This window comes from Hemicordylus capensis, chromosome 5, assembly GCF_027244095.1.
Source record: "Hemicordylus capensis ecotype Gifberg chromosome 5, rHemCap1.1.pri, whole genome shotgun sequence".
Classification (NCBI taxonomy): Eukaryota; Metazoa; Chordata; class Lepidosauria; order Squamata; family Cordylidae; genus Hemicordylus; species Hemicordylus capensis.
This window is the reverse complement of record NC_069661.1, coordinates 152,652,524-152,667,001: the sequence shown is the minus strand read 5'-3', so window position 1 is coordinate 152,667,001 and position 14,478 is coordinate 152,652,524. Positions and strand designations below refer to the sequence as shown.

Here is a 14,478-nt window from a genome sequence, read left to right as displayed (position 1 = left end):
TACTTTCCCCCCTTGTTTTTGTTGCATACATAAAAGTCTATTTAAACAAATCACATTTTGGAAATCTAATGTAGGCAACTGCTGAAGTTATAAATATAGGATAATGTAGGCAGCAGAACAGTCTGCCTCATGAAGCGGTGGGCTCCTCTTCACTGGAGGTTTCCAAACAGAGGCTGGACAGCCATCTGTCAGGGATGCTGTAGCAGATTCCTGCACTGAGCGGGTGGTCAAACTAGAAGACCTCCAGGGTCCCTCTGAACTCTAACATTCTGTTATTCTAAATATTGGGGGCGGCGGGGGAGGGGTGTGTGTTAATATTTATTACAAACCAAAGATGCAAAGCTGAGAGCAAAGGTGTATATATAGTTGGGGTTTTAGCAGACATGATTTGTGTAAGCTGAAATTCAGAAACAACTACATCAATCAATGTAATACAATAGGTCTTCTGCTGCAAAAACAAATGGAAATAAGATTAGATTACTTAGAATCTAATCAAGATGGAAATAAATGGCTTTAAGGTCACAAAAAAGGTAATGTTATTCATACTGTAACTCATCTTCTCAATGGAATGAAAAATTAAGGTAATTACAATGCCCAATAAATAATGTATGAGATCACTTGCATAATCAGAAGATTCATTAGTCTACAAATATAGGAACAGAAATCTAGTCAATAAGCATCTCATCATTTGTATAGTATTAAGTACACATTTGGTGGAGTGGGGAATCAGTAGTTTTGGTAACTTTTAACATGTTTTCTACTCTAAATGAGCAGCATCTTGTAATTTTCCACATAATGTGTTATATGCATATCAGTTTTGTGATTTCATTTTGATTAAGCAGATATTTGTACATACATAGTCCTTACTGCCTGCTCAGAAACACAAGACTAATTGGTATTCACAGCCCTTAGAAGAATCTTATTACTACTGCAATAATTCATTGCAAAACTTTACACAGTAGAGTTACTCCAAACTATGTCATATATAGGGAAACCCTTAAAAACAGAAACAATGGCTCAGAAGAAATCAACAAAATGTTTTATCGATGATGTAAGCAAAAAACAAACATCATTAAATTTCTTGTAAGAATTCCCTTGAGACCCAAGCAAAACAATTTACTTCTATTTCCTACACAGTCCTCTCTAGGGTAGTCATATTTTGTAAAATTTATTTTAAGGGAAATGGCTCTGCAAGAAGGAAGAAGTCAGCCCATTTTAAGATTTACATGTAGGCATTTTCTGCACTCATGGTGGTGTGCACTCAACTTAGGGAAATTTCCCTCTCCCACTGTGCCCCATGCCGTACTGCTTGAGTTAATAAGAAGCTGACCTATTTGCACCAGACAGGTAGATTTTGAGCATCTGGTTTCTGCAATCATTTTTACTGCAAACATATAGCTGAAACTATAATTGGAGGTATTGGAGACATCATGTCCAGTCTCCTCTCAACCTAAACTGGGCAGATGAATTCACCTGCATAACAAAAAGAAACATATTATACTGTAGACTCAAAGCAATCCTACCAAAACACCACATTACTGCAGGTGTGAAGAGATATCTTCTGCACTATAATCCCTTCCTCCTTTGTACGACACATCTAGGTAATTTTTATGGGCAACTGTTCCTCCATCAGAGTCTTCAAACCTCTCCTCCCTGTTATTTATTCAGAATATGTGTTAAGCCTATAATCGTATGTCTTTCCATTTCTTTGATGGGAAGCTTTCTTTAGTCATGAGTATACTTGAGCCTAGGTCTAAGAACCAGAGCACATCGTGTCTCATAATAATGCTGCCAAAAATGGTTTCCCTATGAGACTCTCTCTCTCCAACCACCCTCCAACTCTAATGGAGGGTGAGCTGGTCTTGTGGTAGCAAGCATGACTTGTCCCCCTAGCTAAGCAGGTTCCGCCCTGGTTGCATATGAAAGGGAGACTTGATGTGTGAGCACTGTGAGATATTCCCCTCAGGGGATGGAGCCGCTCTGGGAAGAGCAGAAGGCTTCAAGTTCCCGCCCTGGCTTCTCCAAGATAGGGCTGAGAGACATTCCTGCCTGCAACCTTGAAGAAGCCGCTGCCAGTCTGTGAAGAAAATACTGAGCTAGATAGACCAAAGGTCTGACTCAGTATATGGCAGCTTCCTATGTTCCTATGCCCCCATAGCTAAGCAGGGTCTGCCCTGGTTGCATCTGAATGGGAGACTTGATGTGTGAGCGCTGCAAGATATTCCCCTCAGAGGATGAAGCCGCTCTGGGAAGAGCAGAAGGTTTCAAGTTCCCTCCCTGGCTTCTCCAAGATAGGGCTGAGAGAGATTCCTACCTGCAACCTTGGAGAAGCTGCTGCCAGTCTGTGAAGACAATACTGAGCTAGATAGACCAATGGTCTGACTCAGTATATGGCAGTTTCCTATGTAATGCATAGAAGACCTTATCAAATTGATGGATGCCATCTCATAGAGAGCCCCTATGACCCAGGGAATCAAATACTTTTCGCTTGATGGCATGACTTTCCATGCTTACAATTGTTTCAGTCTTATAAATCGAAATGAAAGGTACATACAGATGGCCCTTGTTATCCATGGACTCCGTATTCGCTGTTTCACGTATGGGTCTTAGAGATTTCCCAATTTCTCTTATCCACAGGTAGAAAAATAGGTTAAATTTGCCTATTTGTGGTTTTGAGTGGCCGGAAATGACTTCCAATATCATTTCCAGGCACCATTTTCCAGCAGAGAGCCATTTTATCACTCTCTCTTTTTAAAAAATGGGGGGGGTTTGAATCTGCATTTTGAGGGGTTTGGCAGTGATTGCTGGAGAATCGGGTACTGTCCTTATCTTATTTCTGCCTCCTTGCTTTTTTTGGCCAGGAACCTAACCCCACCAATTACCAACGACACAAGGTCTCATTATTCACAGTTTCAGTATTCGCACCTATAGGCAAGAACGGAATCCCTGCAAATAACGAGGGCCACTTGTACCACCTCAGACCCATGGCATGCCTGAAAATGACAACCTCAGCAAAATGTGTTTTCTGTATACATTTCTTAACTGGAACATCTTGTGTGGGGATTTTCAGGTATACCTTGTGTCTAAAATATTCCACTTAAGAAATGCATGCAGAAAATACATTTTGCTGAGTTTTCCAGTAAATCCCCGCACCATCATTTTTGGTTTACAACATTTTTTTATATCTCTTTAGAAACCTCTATTAGAGTGCACACATAATTGAAAAGATGCAAGGGGAACTCTGAATTCAATACAGGCAGTCCTCTGAAACCTCGGATAGTTAGGAGTATGCACAGAACCACCACACTGTGGTCCGGCACTGGGGTGGGGGGCAGCTTTAAGAGCGGCGGGAGGGTTTACTTACCCCTCCCACCGCTTTCCTGCTCTGGCTCCGTAAAGTTACGAGTAATCGGGGCAGGGGCATAGCAAGGTTGGAGTGGGCCCAGAGACAAGATTTTAAAATGGGCCCCCACTCACTGAAGTAAATAAAATAAATAAAATAATACACACACACACACACACACACACCCTATGTACCACAACAGAACATCATCCTAAATTATTTTTAAAGGCTTTGTAAATTGTGGACGATGCAAGTCATGTAATGGTACTAGATAAAGACATGCTGTTCTGGTAGCTCCAGGTCTTAACACTCACATCAGTTTCGGAAGATGAATACAACTGAAGGAAGCCTGGGCAGGTGCGTGGCTGGGGGAGTCAGTCATGTAACTTGCCTCTGGGGGGGCCCCCCAAGGCAGTGGGCCCACAGACAACTATCTCCCCTTGCCCTATTATAGTTACGCCCCTGAATTGGGGCGGCAGGATACCTCCCTGCCGCCCCTTCCCCGCTGTTGCTCTAAAAAAAACTCCCAGTAGTCCTTTGCGTCTCTGACGTACACGCATGCAAAGGACTACTGGGAGGTTTTTTTAAAGCAACATCGGGGAAGGGGCGGCAGGGAGGTATCCTGCCACCCCAATTACTCGTAACTTTACGGCGCCAGAGCAGGAAAGCGGCGGGAGGGGTAAGTAAACCCTCCCGCCGCTCTTAAAGCTACCCTCCACCCCCGAACCGAACCACCCAGGTCCGGACCAGTCCGGGCCCATCCCTACGGATAGTAGGGCTAGGCAACATTTTTATTCTTGCAAACTACTGAAATACATGCCCACTTTTGGTAAGAGGACAAACGTTATGTGACAAACTGCAGCACATCATGTAGGAGGGGACCTAGAGATGTATTGATCCATCCCTTCATTTTCCTACCGGCCCATACAGATTTTCAAGGCCTGCATATGTGTAACTTAAATGACACTGGTTCCAGGTGTTAGAAATCAGAGTCTAAAGCTTAATAGAAAAAGTAGTTTGAAAGTTACCAGATTACTATACAATTCCATATGTTTCCCATCTTCACTAGCACTCTTGTCAACCTTCAGGTTTCAAGAAACAACCATGTCTGCAAATAAATGCAACAACTTCTCAGACGTCTGTAATTTATTTGTTACTTGCTGCTTTAGGGTGTTGTGAGTTGCCATAATTGTAATTTAGCGAGGTAGGATAAAGAACAGAGTAGTAAATAAATTCCAAACTGGCAAGCACTACATTTCCTCCAACATGTATTTGCAATGTCAAGTTGCAAATCTTTGGCACAGAGTCTACAACAGAAAAGTCAGACAATAGATGGTAGCTAGACTTCTCACTTTTAGGCACAGTGCAAACATAATGCAGCTAATCTCTTAACCATGTTTAATTGATCAGGAATGGACAGCAGCCGTGCACACGCCCCACTCCTGAACAAGCATACAAGCATCTTTCAATAGAATGGGAATGGTACAAGGACACATAGCGGATATGCTTTTTGAAGGCTCCCATTCATTTCCACTGGAGATGTTCCCAGACCAACATGCTCATTTGTTATAAATATCTAGTAGAGTAATTAGGTTACTTGGATAGAAACAGTTTGATTATGAAAAATGACTGCTGCCATTTTGCCAAGCAATCAGAGAGGCAGATTCATCTTCTCAGATGATAGGAAATGGTTTGTTTCAAGAAATGGAAGTTTTCAGTACATGCTATACAAGCATATAGCATCTTTATGTTATTAGAGGACATGTTTTGTATAGCAGACTGCCTACATAATCAAAAGAACTGCTTTCATCACCATAAAGTGTTCCTCTGAACACTAAAGACCAGTTACTCTTCTTTAATATCTCCAGTTAGTTTATATTGTTCATTTCAAATCCCCCTTGTTGTCAGCACACCCCTCCCCTCAATCTTGGGATTTTAGCCTCCATCTCAGCCTGACAAATTGCTTCATGAATTGGTACTTGTGCTTTGAGAGTAACTCCATTTCAGGCACATGAGACAGTCATGTAGGCAGGGACTTGAGCTTTGAGCCTGGGAAAGGAGGGAACTGCACTTAGTGTTCTTGCATTTTTGATGAGGCTGAACTGCCAGCCTGGCAGGGAAGGGTCTTAGGACAATGGACAAGTTCCAATAGATCAACCAGTTACACACTAATATGATCACAGCAACTCCTAGCTGCTGAATTTCCCCAGTCAGAAGTTACTCGTGTCCTTTTGCTCTCTTTCATTCAAAACCCCATACCCACTCAAGCCATCAAGAGCCCAGTGCAGTTGCAGACATGGGGCCAGTGTTCCCTCTGGCAGGTGCGTGTGCATGTACTCACACTTTTTAAATGTCCATTCAGTCAATTTTAGATCCCGCTCAGGTTGAAGCAGGAAGGTCCCACTCTGAATGCATGTGCACACAGACTGCCTTGAGATACTGCCATCCAGAACAAAATTCATTCCACACACAGATGAAATTTTTTTTTAAGAGAGAACACTGCATGGGACTGCTGTTGGACATTTTGCCCATTCCTGTCTGGAACCTCCAAGCTGAGTGTCTGCCTTTGCACTCACCCCTACTCCTTCAGTGTGGCTTGTGGCACATGCTTTGCCTAAGGCCAGAATGGAAACTGGAACCCAAATGCTTTGGACGACTAGATCAAGGTCTCAGAAAAGGTCTTACTGTGGCATGGACCAAAGATCTCCCCACTTAAAATCCATCCCCTTCTTCAACTCAACTGCAACAGACCAGGAGAGATACCCACCACTCTCTTTTTCTCTCTTCCGCCCCCTCCTCCTTTTTGCATTCTTGCTTTCATTCTTCCAGCAAGTGGCTTGACTAGGTCATTCCTTGCTTCCCTCTTTCTCTCAGGACAAGTCTTTAATCTTGGTACTGCAGCCAGTAATGAATACCCAGTTATTGAGTTGTACATTTGTAAAATAATTTCTCCTCTTTTTTTTTGGAAAGGTTATTGCCTCCTGGTTCTGTTTGCCCCTATGGGGCACTCTAGGGTGATGCTTCACTGCTCAGAACTGATCCATAAATATTCCCACTTGCTAGTTGGTGCTCACTCTAATGGAGAGAGAGAGTGGTCAGAACTGGCTGCTGTAAAGAGGTCTCCTAGTATTTGAGAAATTCCCCCACCTTCAAAGTATTGTTTCCAGAAAACAGAGTTGGTTTTGCAGCCATGGGCACATACAACCAAAGTGTGCAAATGTATGGGACAAGGGTCTGAGCAAAAGTAGAAATGTCCTTCTTTCAGTGATGGAAAAACAAATCCTGAAAGTTGTATACTAAATGAGGACACATGCTAAGAAATATAGATATGTAAATATGAAAAAATATATATGCCTTTTATTGCAAGGCTACACAACTTTGGCCTGCAGCTGTTGCTGGACTACAACTCCCATCATCCCTATTGGCCACTGTAGTTGGGGATACTGTAGTCCAATAACAGCTGGAGGGCCAAAGTTGTGCAGCTGGAGAGCCAATCAAGGGGGGGGATTGGTTATATTGAGTCAGACCACTGGCATTCAACCTGGTACCATCTACTCAAGCAGCAGCTATTCAAGGCCCAGGAGAGCCCTGCTATTCAAGCTCCATTTAAATGAAGATTCTCTAGAGACTGAATCTGGGATTGAAGCATATGCTCTACTTCTGTATAGCTCAGCTTTAACCACCACAAATATATGCTTTTCAGGAAATCTAAAGGAAAATAATTAAGCTTCCTAGTATATAATACATTAGAGATTTTTGATTTTTTTTAAGTCATAAGAAATTACTTGATGGGCAGAAGGGCTAGTAATCACAGAAGGTTGAGTGCCCACTGTTATGGAACACAAATAGATTTGAGGTGATTACATGGAAGCTCATTAAGGTAAAGGGGAAATGTAAATATATAAACGTACACAGTGCTCATGTAGCAAATTATTAGTATCTGAACATTAGTTAGAATAAATGAATTGCTGAATAGTACTGACACACACTTGCAAACCAAATACTGATGGGAAATAGCAACTATATTTACTGTGTCAGAAATGTTGGCTTCCATTTCTTGTTTGTTTTGATTTCAGAGTTTTTCCTCAAAAGCTGTTCACACTCATCCTGTTTAATTAGGTTTTTTATTTTCTACTAGAGAAATAGAACTGGAGAGAGAGAGAAAAGCCTCCTGCTGCACAGATTTCACTTTTTGTCATTAGAACACTCAGATAAGGATTTCTCCCTTCCTTTCCTGGTTCTAATACAAGGCAGATAAAAATAAAAGTATACCAGAAAACCTTTCTAGGTTTCACAACTGAGATACAATTTGACAGACCAGCTTGCTAACTGATCTTGAGAATTTCTCCCTTTACAAATCACATGCACTATTTATCCACCTGACTGGATACACTTTATTTGAATCACATCAGCTTCAGTTACTTCTATGTGCAATTAAGTATCCAAGACAGAATTTTATCAAAACAGACAATAGAATGAAAGTAGTATTTTTATGAGGGATAGATAGTAAGTAATTTTTTTAAAGCTGTCTACAAATTTTGCCTTTTGGCTAACACATCTATAGAAGTTGATCTGATCAGTGAATTTCTCTCTTGATTATACTTTCCACTCTTTGGAAAAGGGAATATCTTTTAGAAAATAATCAACAAATAATTGCTGTTTTTGGTTTACTTCCTATACTTCCTTCAGGATAGTGCAGAATGGGGCTTCCATGCTATCGCCCATCCAGGATCTGACCCCAATTAGCAATATCAGATGCCCTTGGATCTTAGATTGCCTCTGCCATGAATTTTCTGAAGGCAGCCACTCAGGGGCTCTTTGAATGGATATCCAATAAGCCTAGACCTATCCTGCAAGTCCATCTACTATGTCAAAACTGGTAAAGTCATCAAAGTAGAGAGTTTTGGGGGTTGTTTTTTTAAGTGACACCTCTGAACTTTTGCAGAATGTTAGGGCACGACATCTCTCGATGTAGTCTCAAGCTAAATTTGTGATTTACAGGGAAGAGGCTTCTGGAATAATTTACCTGGAACACTCTCCCTCCTCTTCAGCTACCAACACTGCTGTGCTTTTTTACTCTATTTTGTATTACACCATTCTTCTCTGCTTTTTAATATCAGATTAGCCCACTTCCCCCTACCTGCAAACATGTTCAGTTTTAACTGATTAACTAGCCAACCCGCACAGAACATCTGTGCACTCTTTGGGGCCGGCTGTTCCCCCTCCCTTCTGCCCCACACTCTTGCCTCTCTCCCTCCCCAGTCTCTTGCCCCCTCCCCTCTCTCCCTCCCCACTCTCTTGCCCTCTCTCCCACCCCTCTCTCTCACCCTCCTGCCCCAGTCTCTCCTGCCCTCCCTCCCCTCTGCCCCAGTCTCTCCTGCCCTCCCTCCCCCTCCACCTCTCTCCTGCCCCACTCTCTCTTTTCCCCCACTCTCTTGCCCTCCACCCTGCTCTCTTGCCCTCACCCCCTGCCCCCCGCTCTCTTGCCCTCGCCCCCTGCCCCCGCTCTCTTGCCCTCGCCCCCTGCCCCCCGCTCTCTTGCCCTCGCCCCCTGCCCCCCGCTCTCTTGCCCTCGCCCCCGCTCTCTTGCCCTCGCCCCCTGCCCCCCGCTCTCTTGCCCTCGCCCCCTGCCCCCCGCTCTCTTGCCCTCGCCCCCGCTCTCTTGCCCTCGCCCCCTGCCCCCCTCTCTCTCCTCCCCCTTCCCTCCTCCCCATTTTACTCTCCTTACTGGGGAGCAGGAAGTGAAAAAGGGCCCCGCTGCTGCTCCTTCTCCTGGGCGCGAACAGGGAAGTCCCGCCGCCCGTTTCCCTCCCACCCCAGCCTCCCACGGGCACCTGGCCTCAGTGGCCAGTCCCTCCTCCGCTGCCAGGCCGAGTGCCACCTTTGCGGATGGGCCAACCGCACCAAGTGCTGCCTCCACAGCCCGCCAGGCCCACTGCTGCCACTTGCCATCCTCTGCAGCCGGCCTCTTTGGGGCCAGCTACCTCTCCCCCCACCCTCACCTTCTGCCCCAGTCTCCGGGCAGGGACTGGCCCAGGCTGCTGGGCGGAGTGCCGCCTCTGCGGCCGGGCCCGCCGCCAGCCAATTCTCCTGGGTTCGCCAGCCAATCAGGCACCTCCGCCACCCAGCCAATCAGGCTGGGTGCCGGGACGCACATCTGAAGGCTCCCCCAGGAGAAATAATAATATAGATTGAATCAGTTCTGTTCTTTTCAATCCCATCCAAAACAGGAGGGTTCAAAATATATATATCAGTCTACAGATCAGATCAATTGATCTGCTTCACACACTCTATTGCTCACACAAACAAAAATGGAATCATCGCATAGAGGAAGAAAGCAATGATAATCCTTTAGGGAAAAGTATACTTTTTTTTTTTTTGCCAGCAAACAGTTAATGTGGCATGTGTGCAGGGGGGGCAATCCCAAAGTGCAGACATAGTGTTTAACCCTTCTCCTGCCCACTACTTATCTTTTGCAGCTAACTTCCCATGGACTCCTTTCCAGTCTCAGAGCAAGCAGACAGCCAGGGCAGAGGTTCTGGGAGAAGAATTTGTGAGCACTAGGCCTGTGCTTCAGTGGCACCAAAGCCAAGTACTCTGCACCATTGCAGTGGTACTGCACAGAGGTGGCCACTCACAGCATGGTTGTCTCTGCACAGTACTGGATGCTTTTAGTGGAGTCCTTTATGGGAAGTCCTTTATTTAGTCCTTTATAGGAAGCAGAGCCCCCTACCACCCCAGCAACAGCAGGGACAGTGCATGGCAAGGGGTGTGTGCAGAGAGCTCTGGAAGGGTTAGTCCTTCCAAGTGCTTTCCTATTTGAAGGACTACTTTGAAGGGCACCCAGGCTGCCAACACTCACTGCGCACACCTCCCACCACTTCCTGTGTGCCATCCCAACCATCACAGGGGCAGTACAAGGCTCTGCTTCTTGTAAAGAAGGCCTGCCTGCACCAGAAGTGCACTGCACTGCATGTGAAGACTACTACACTGCAAGCAGCCACCTCTGCGCAGTACTAATGCGAGTGTGCAGATTATCTTGCTTTAGCACTGCCAATGAACAAGCCTACTGAGCATCATAAAGTATCCAAACCTGTAGAAAGCAGCTCTTTAACAAGCACTTCATTTTAACAAATTCTTAACACATTTCAATTTTATCCTCACTGAGATAACAGTGAGTGCAAGAGGAGCTACAGGAGAAAACATACCTCTATTTCTGAACTGTTTGTTATAGTACTACATAATTAAGCACTAAAGACCACTCAGCTAGCAACTATAGCAGAGGAGAATCTATGATGTCCTCAAGAACTAACAATTCCTGAGGCCCCAGGTCAAAGGAATTCTGAAGGGTGCATATAGCTTATTAGTTATACATTAGAAGTCAGACTGATACAACTCACTGTATTATATTGCAAATAAGATGAAAGGTTATACTAGCCCAATGCAGAAATATTTGTTCCCATAGTAGTATGATATAACTAGTACACTGGTAGAGTGCACTATGGGTCAAGGAGTGTGGTTAGTGTGGCCTTCAGTATCCTCACAGAAATTACATGAGCACAGCTCTTACTGTGAATAATGTGCCACTACACATAATGATCACCTGAATACTACAAAAATAAAGTACGTTAAAATTTCCTTTTTCAGAAGTACCAACTGTTTTTCACCTTAGTTTGTGTGGATGCAGGCTGAGAAATATTCCACCATTAAATAGTGTGCAGCTTCCTTTGCAATCAAAAAGTGATTAGGAGAGGAAAACATTGACATTGACACAAGGGTTCTGGAGTCTACAGTAACTGCAAGCAACTTTTTCAGCATGCAAACCACAGAAAATACAATGCAGTTTTGAGGGCCCTGCCTAAAGTATGGTGACTAGTGTCATATATAATTTTTTCAATCTCTAACCATGATTAAGAGACTGGGAGCAGGTTCATGGACTTTCCCCCAGTTCCTCCCCTTTCCCTGCCCTTCTTCTGATAGTTAGCGATTATATCTGCACCAGTCTTGAGCATGGTTAATGCTACCCAAGTTCCTTAGCAACAAGAGTTGGCTGACCCTGGTTATATGTTGAGTTGATTAGTGTGCTCATGATCGTGATCAGTATAGACATGATCCTTAACCACAGTTCAGGTCCTTGGGGGAAGTGCAGTTGGAATTTGTGCAAGAAAGGGGGAGGGCAGGGCAAAAGGAGCACACTTTCCCATGCCCCAATCTCTTAACCATGATCAGGGACTGGAAGCATTAAATCTTCACTAGACCATGTTATTTTCATAAACATGATATTAAAAGCACAACTTATAAGCAAACCACATTTATTCAACAATATATTTCTTCTGAAGTGGATACATATACATGAAAGACCTGGCCAGTTATTGGAAAAATCTCAACATTGGCAGGCGTAACCCAGGGCTATGATACAATGCTCCAGAGTTACTTTTAAATACTTCCCTATCAGCAGATCCTCCCTCTGAGTCCCATCCCTATTTTTTATTATTAATTCAGAAAGCATTTTCAGAGGCGCTGGGGTTGACACGAGAGCTGCTGAAAAGAAAGCAGCTTGAGTGAAAGATATAGATTTGCAGAAGATTGATTTGTGTGGAAATGTGCCATCACAGCTGCTGTGACCAATTATGGCTATGCAGAATAAATAGATAAAAAATGTTAATAGTCACAGCATGTTGGCTGGAATAGCTGCTAAATAATTAACAGCCCACATTATTGACAGCAGGTGCTTCTCCAATTAACCTCTGGCTATTTAATTGGTAGCTCTGCCAAGAAAAAGCAAGACACCTTTAAGTGCCTTGAAAACAATAGAAAGATCAAAGACAAAAGACAGAAAGGAAAGTGGATAATTTGAGGTAATCATTAGGTAATCTAAAGTTCTAATTTTCTATATGCAAGGACTTTTTTTTTTAACTTCCTCTGCGAAGTTTCTATGCATGGTTCCCAGCCAAAAGTCCCAACACAGTCCCAATTTTAGGAGAGGTGTGGATTTTAAGGTATAGCTCTATCCTTCCTACCCTAGAAAACTCTCATTTTTGCTTCTGTTGTGGTCAATTTCACCTTCAGTCCTTCACAGATGTTCAGCCTGGATATGATAAAGGCATGCAGGGCAGTCAGTGTGGTGTAGTGCTGGACTAGGACCAGGGAGACCCAAGTTCAAATCCCCATTCAGCCATGATACTAGCTGGGTGACTCTGGGCCAGTCATTTTCTCTCAGCCTAACCTACTTCACAGGGTTGTTGTGAGGAGAAACCTAAGTATGTAGTACACCACTCTGGGCTCCTTGGAGGAAGAGTGGGATATAAAATGTATAAACAAACAAACAAACAAACCCGTTGTGGAGGTAGGGAGTGACACTGTAGCAGCAGGTTTCATTCCAGCCTATGTGTGATCACTGTAACACCCAAACTCTCTCAGGTATTATAACAGATGTGCTTAGTCAGGTGTGGAGTCTGCCATTGCACTTTCCCCCCAAAAGCTTTGTTAGTGACCATTAAAGCTGTCCAAGAACACAGCTAGCTATGTCAAGTGTTTAAAGAGAATTTTTAATCTTGTATATGAAAGCACATATGCAAAATGTGTTTGCATTTCTGTGTATGTTAGAGGGAGGGTGTGTGTGTAGGGGGGGATGAATACCTATGTGAGACAAAGGGCATATATATGAGGTTCTGTGCAAGATCCACCAACAGCCAAGGCAAAACTCTTAATGATTCTCAGACAAGAACGGCTTTCTACCTCCATGTTTACAAAGTACACAAGTGTTTGTCATCACATAACTGTTTCAAAGTTTTCTTTTTAAAAAGCACCATAGATTAAGCTACTAATCTCAGAATTAAACTGTATGATCAATCAATCATTTTATTACGGTCCAAGAACAGCAGAAGATAGTACAGTAGAGCATGATTAAAAGCATTTATGAAGCGCTATGGTCATAATAGAAATTATGAAGTCATGTTACATTAAAATTACTGCAATCTACAGTTACTGCAAGATGAGTACTATAGAAATTCTATAAAATTACTAGAAACTATTAATAATTATTGCAGGCTATAATTAGTTAAAAAAATGCTAATTAAACTGGTGAGAGAGGGGCTCTCAAACTTGGGACTCCAGATGTAATTAGACTACAGCTCCCTTCATCCACAATTAGGGAAGCACTGAACCAGCTCGGGTGCCCGCATCCAAACCAGTTTGACGGGGCAGGGTTCAGTTCCTTTAAAAGCCAGATAAGCAGGTCCTTACCTGCGCCTCTGCAACCCCACTGCTTTTCCAGGTGTGGCGCTCGCTGTCCAAAAGCCCGAGGGCAGCTGTAGGGCTGCTCTCAGCAGCCTGTGTGAGGCATCAGCATGCACAGGGCCACCACGGGCAGGGTGGGGATCACTTCCTTAAAAAACCAATTAAACACTCCCAGCAGCCTGTGCGTGGCAGTGGCCATATTCGTACTGATGCCACACACAGGCTGCTTGGGAGCAGAGCTGCAGCCACACCCAGCCTTTTGGACAGTGCACATACCACCTGGAAAAGTGGTGGGGTGGCGGAGGAGCAGGTAAGAACCTGCTCATCTGGTTTACAAAGGAACCAATTCCTGCCCCACCCGCAGCTGCCTCTGCCGGTCCGGGCACATCCTTATCCACACGGCCATTGTGGCTTGGGATTATGGGAGCTGCAGTCCAACATCTAGGGAACCATATTGGAGAGCTGTAGGAGTATAACAATAGTTTTGATCCAAAAGTTTCCCTTTCTTGGGATGAAGGGAACCTTTGAGCCTTCCCCAATATTAGCAAACTCAAAATAATAACTGAACAGTTAGAAGCCAATGAAAACATGCAAATCAGCATACTAACCTGAAGCCCGTCTAGTGAAGCGATTTATCACTGGAGCTAAGAGTGGGGGGGAAAAGAGATCTTATTAGAGAAGTCTCAATTTTAAAAGAAAACACATAATATATAACATAATAAATATTTGAACCAGATCATTAATATGTTACATTTACACCATTAGTTTACACAAAGATCTGCGGAATTCTGAAGTTGTACATGGATACAATAGTCAATGGTGTCTACTTTAATGTTTTCAAATGGTTTTAATTTTGATATTTTAATGGTATGTTTTATTTTGTAAAACCATCTAGA

The 14,478-nt window shown here is 43.7% G+C and overlaps 1 protein-coding gene across 3 annotated transcripts in view; it reads right to left on the bottom strand.

The window, feature by feature from the left end:
- PRKAR2B (protein kinase cAMP-dependent type II regulatory subunit beta) overlaps nt 1-14,478 on the bottom strand; it is an 89,955-nt gene that overhangs the window by 43,614 nt on the left and 31,863 nt on the right. For 2 of the 3 annotated variants that reach the window (XM_053255361.1, XM_053255360.1), the window contains exon 2: nt 14,191-14,226. The exons of the other annotated variant lie outside the window; for it this stretch is intronic. In XM_053255361.1, the coding sequence (XP_053111336.1) occupies nt 14,191-14,226 (36 nt within the window). The remainder of the gene's footprint in view (nt 1-14,190; nt 14,227-14,478) is intronic. 3 annotated transcript variants of the gene reach the window in all.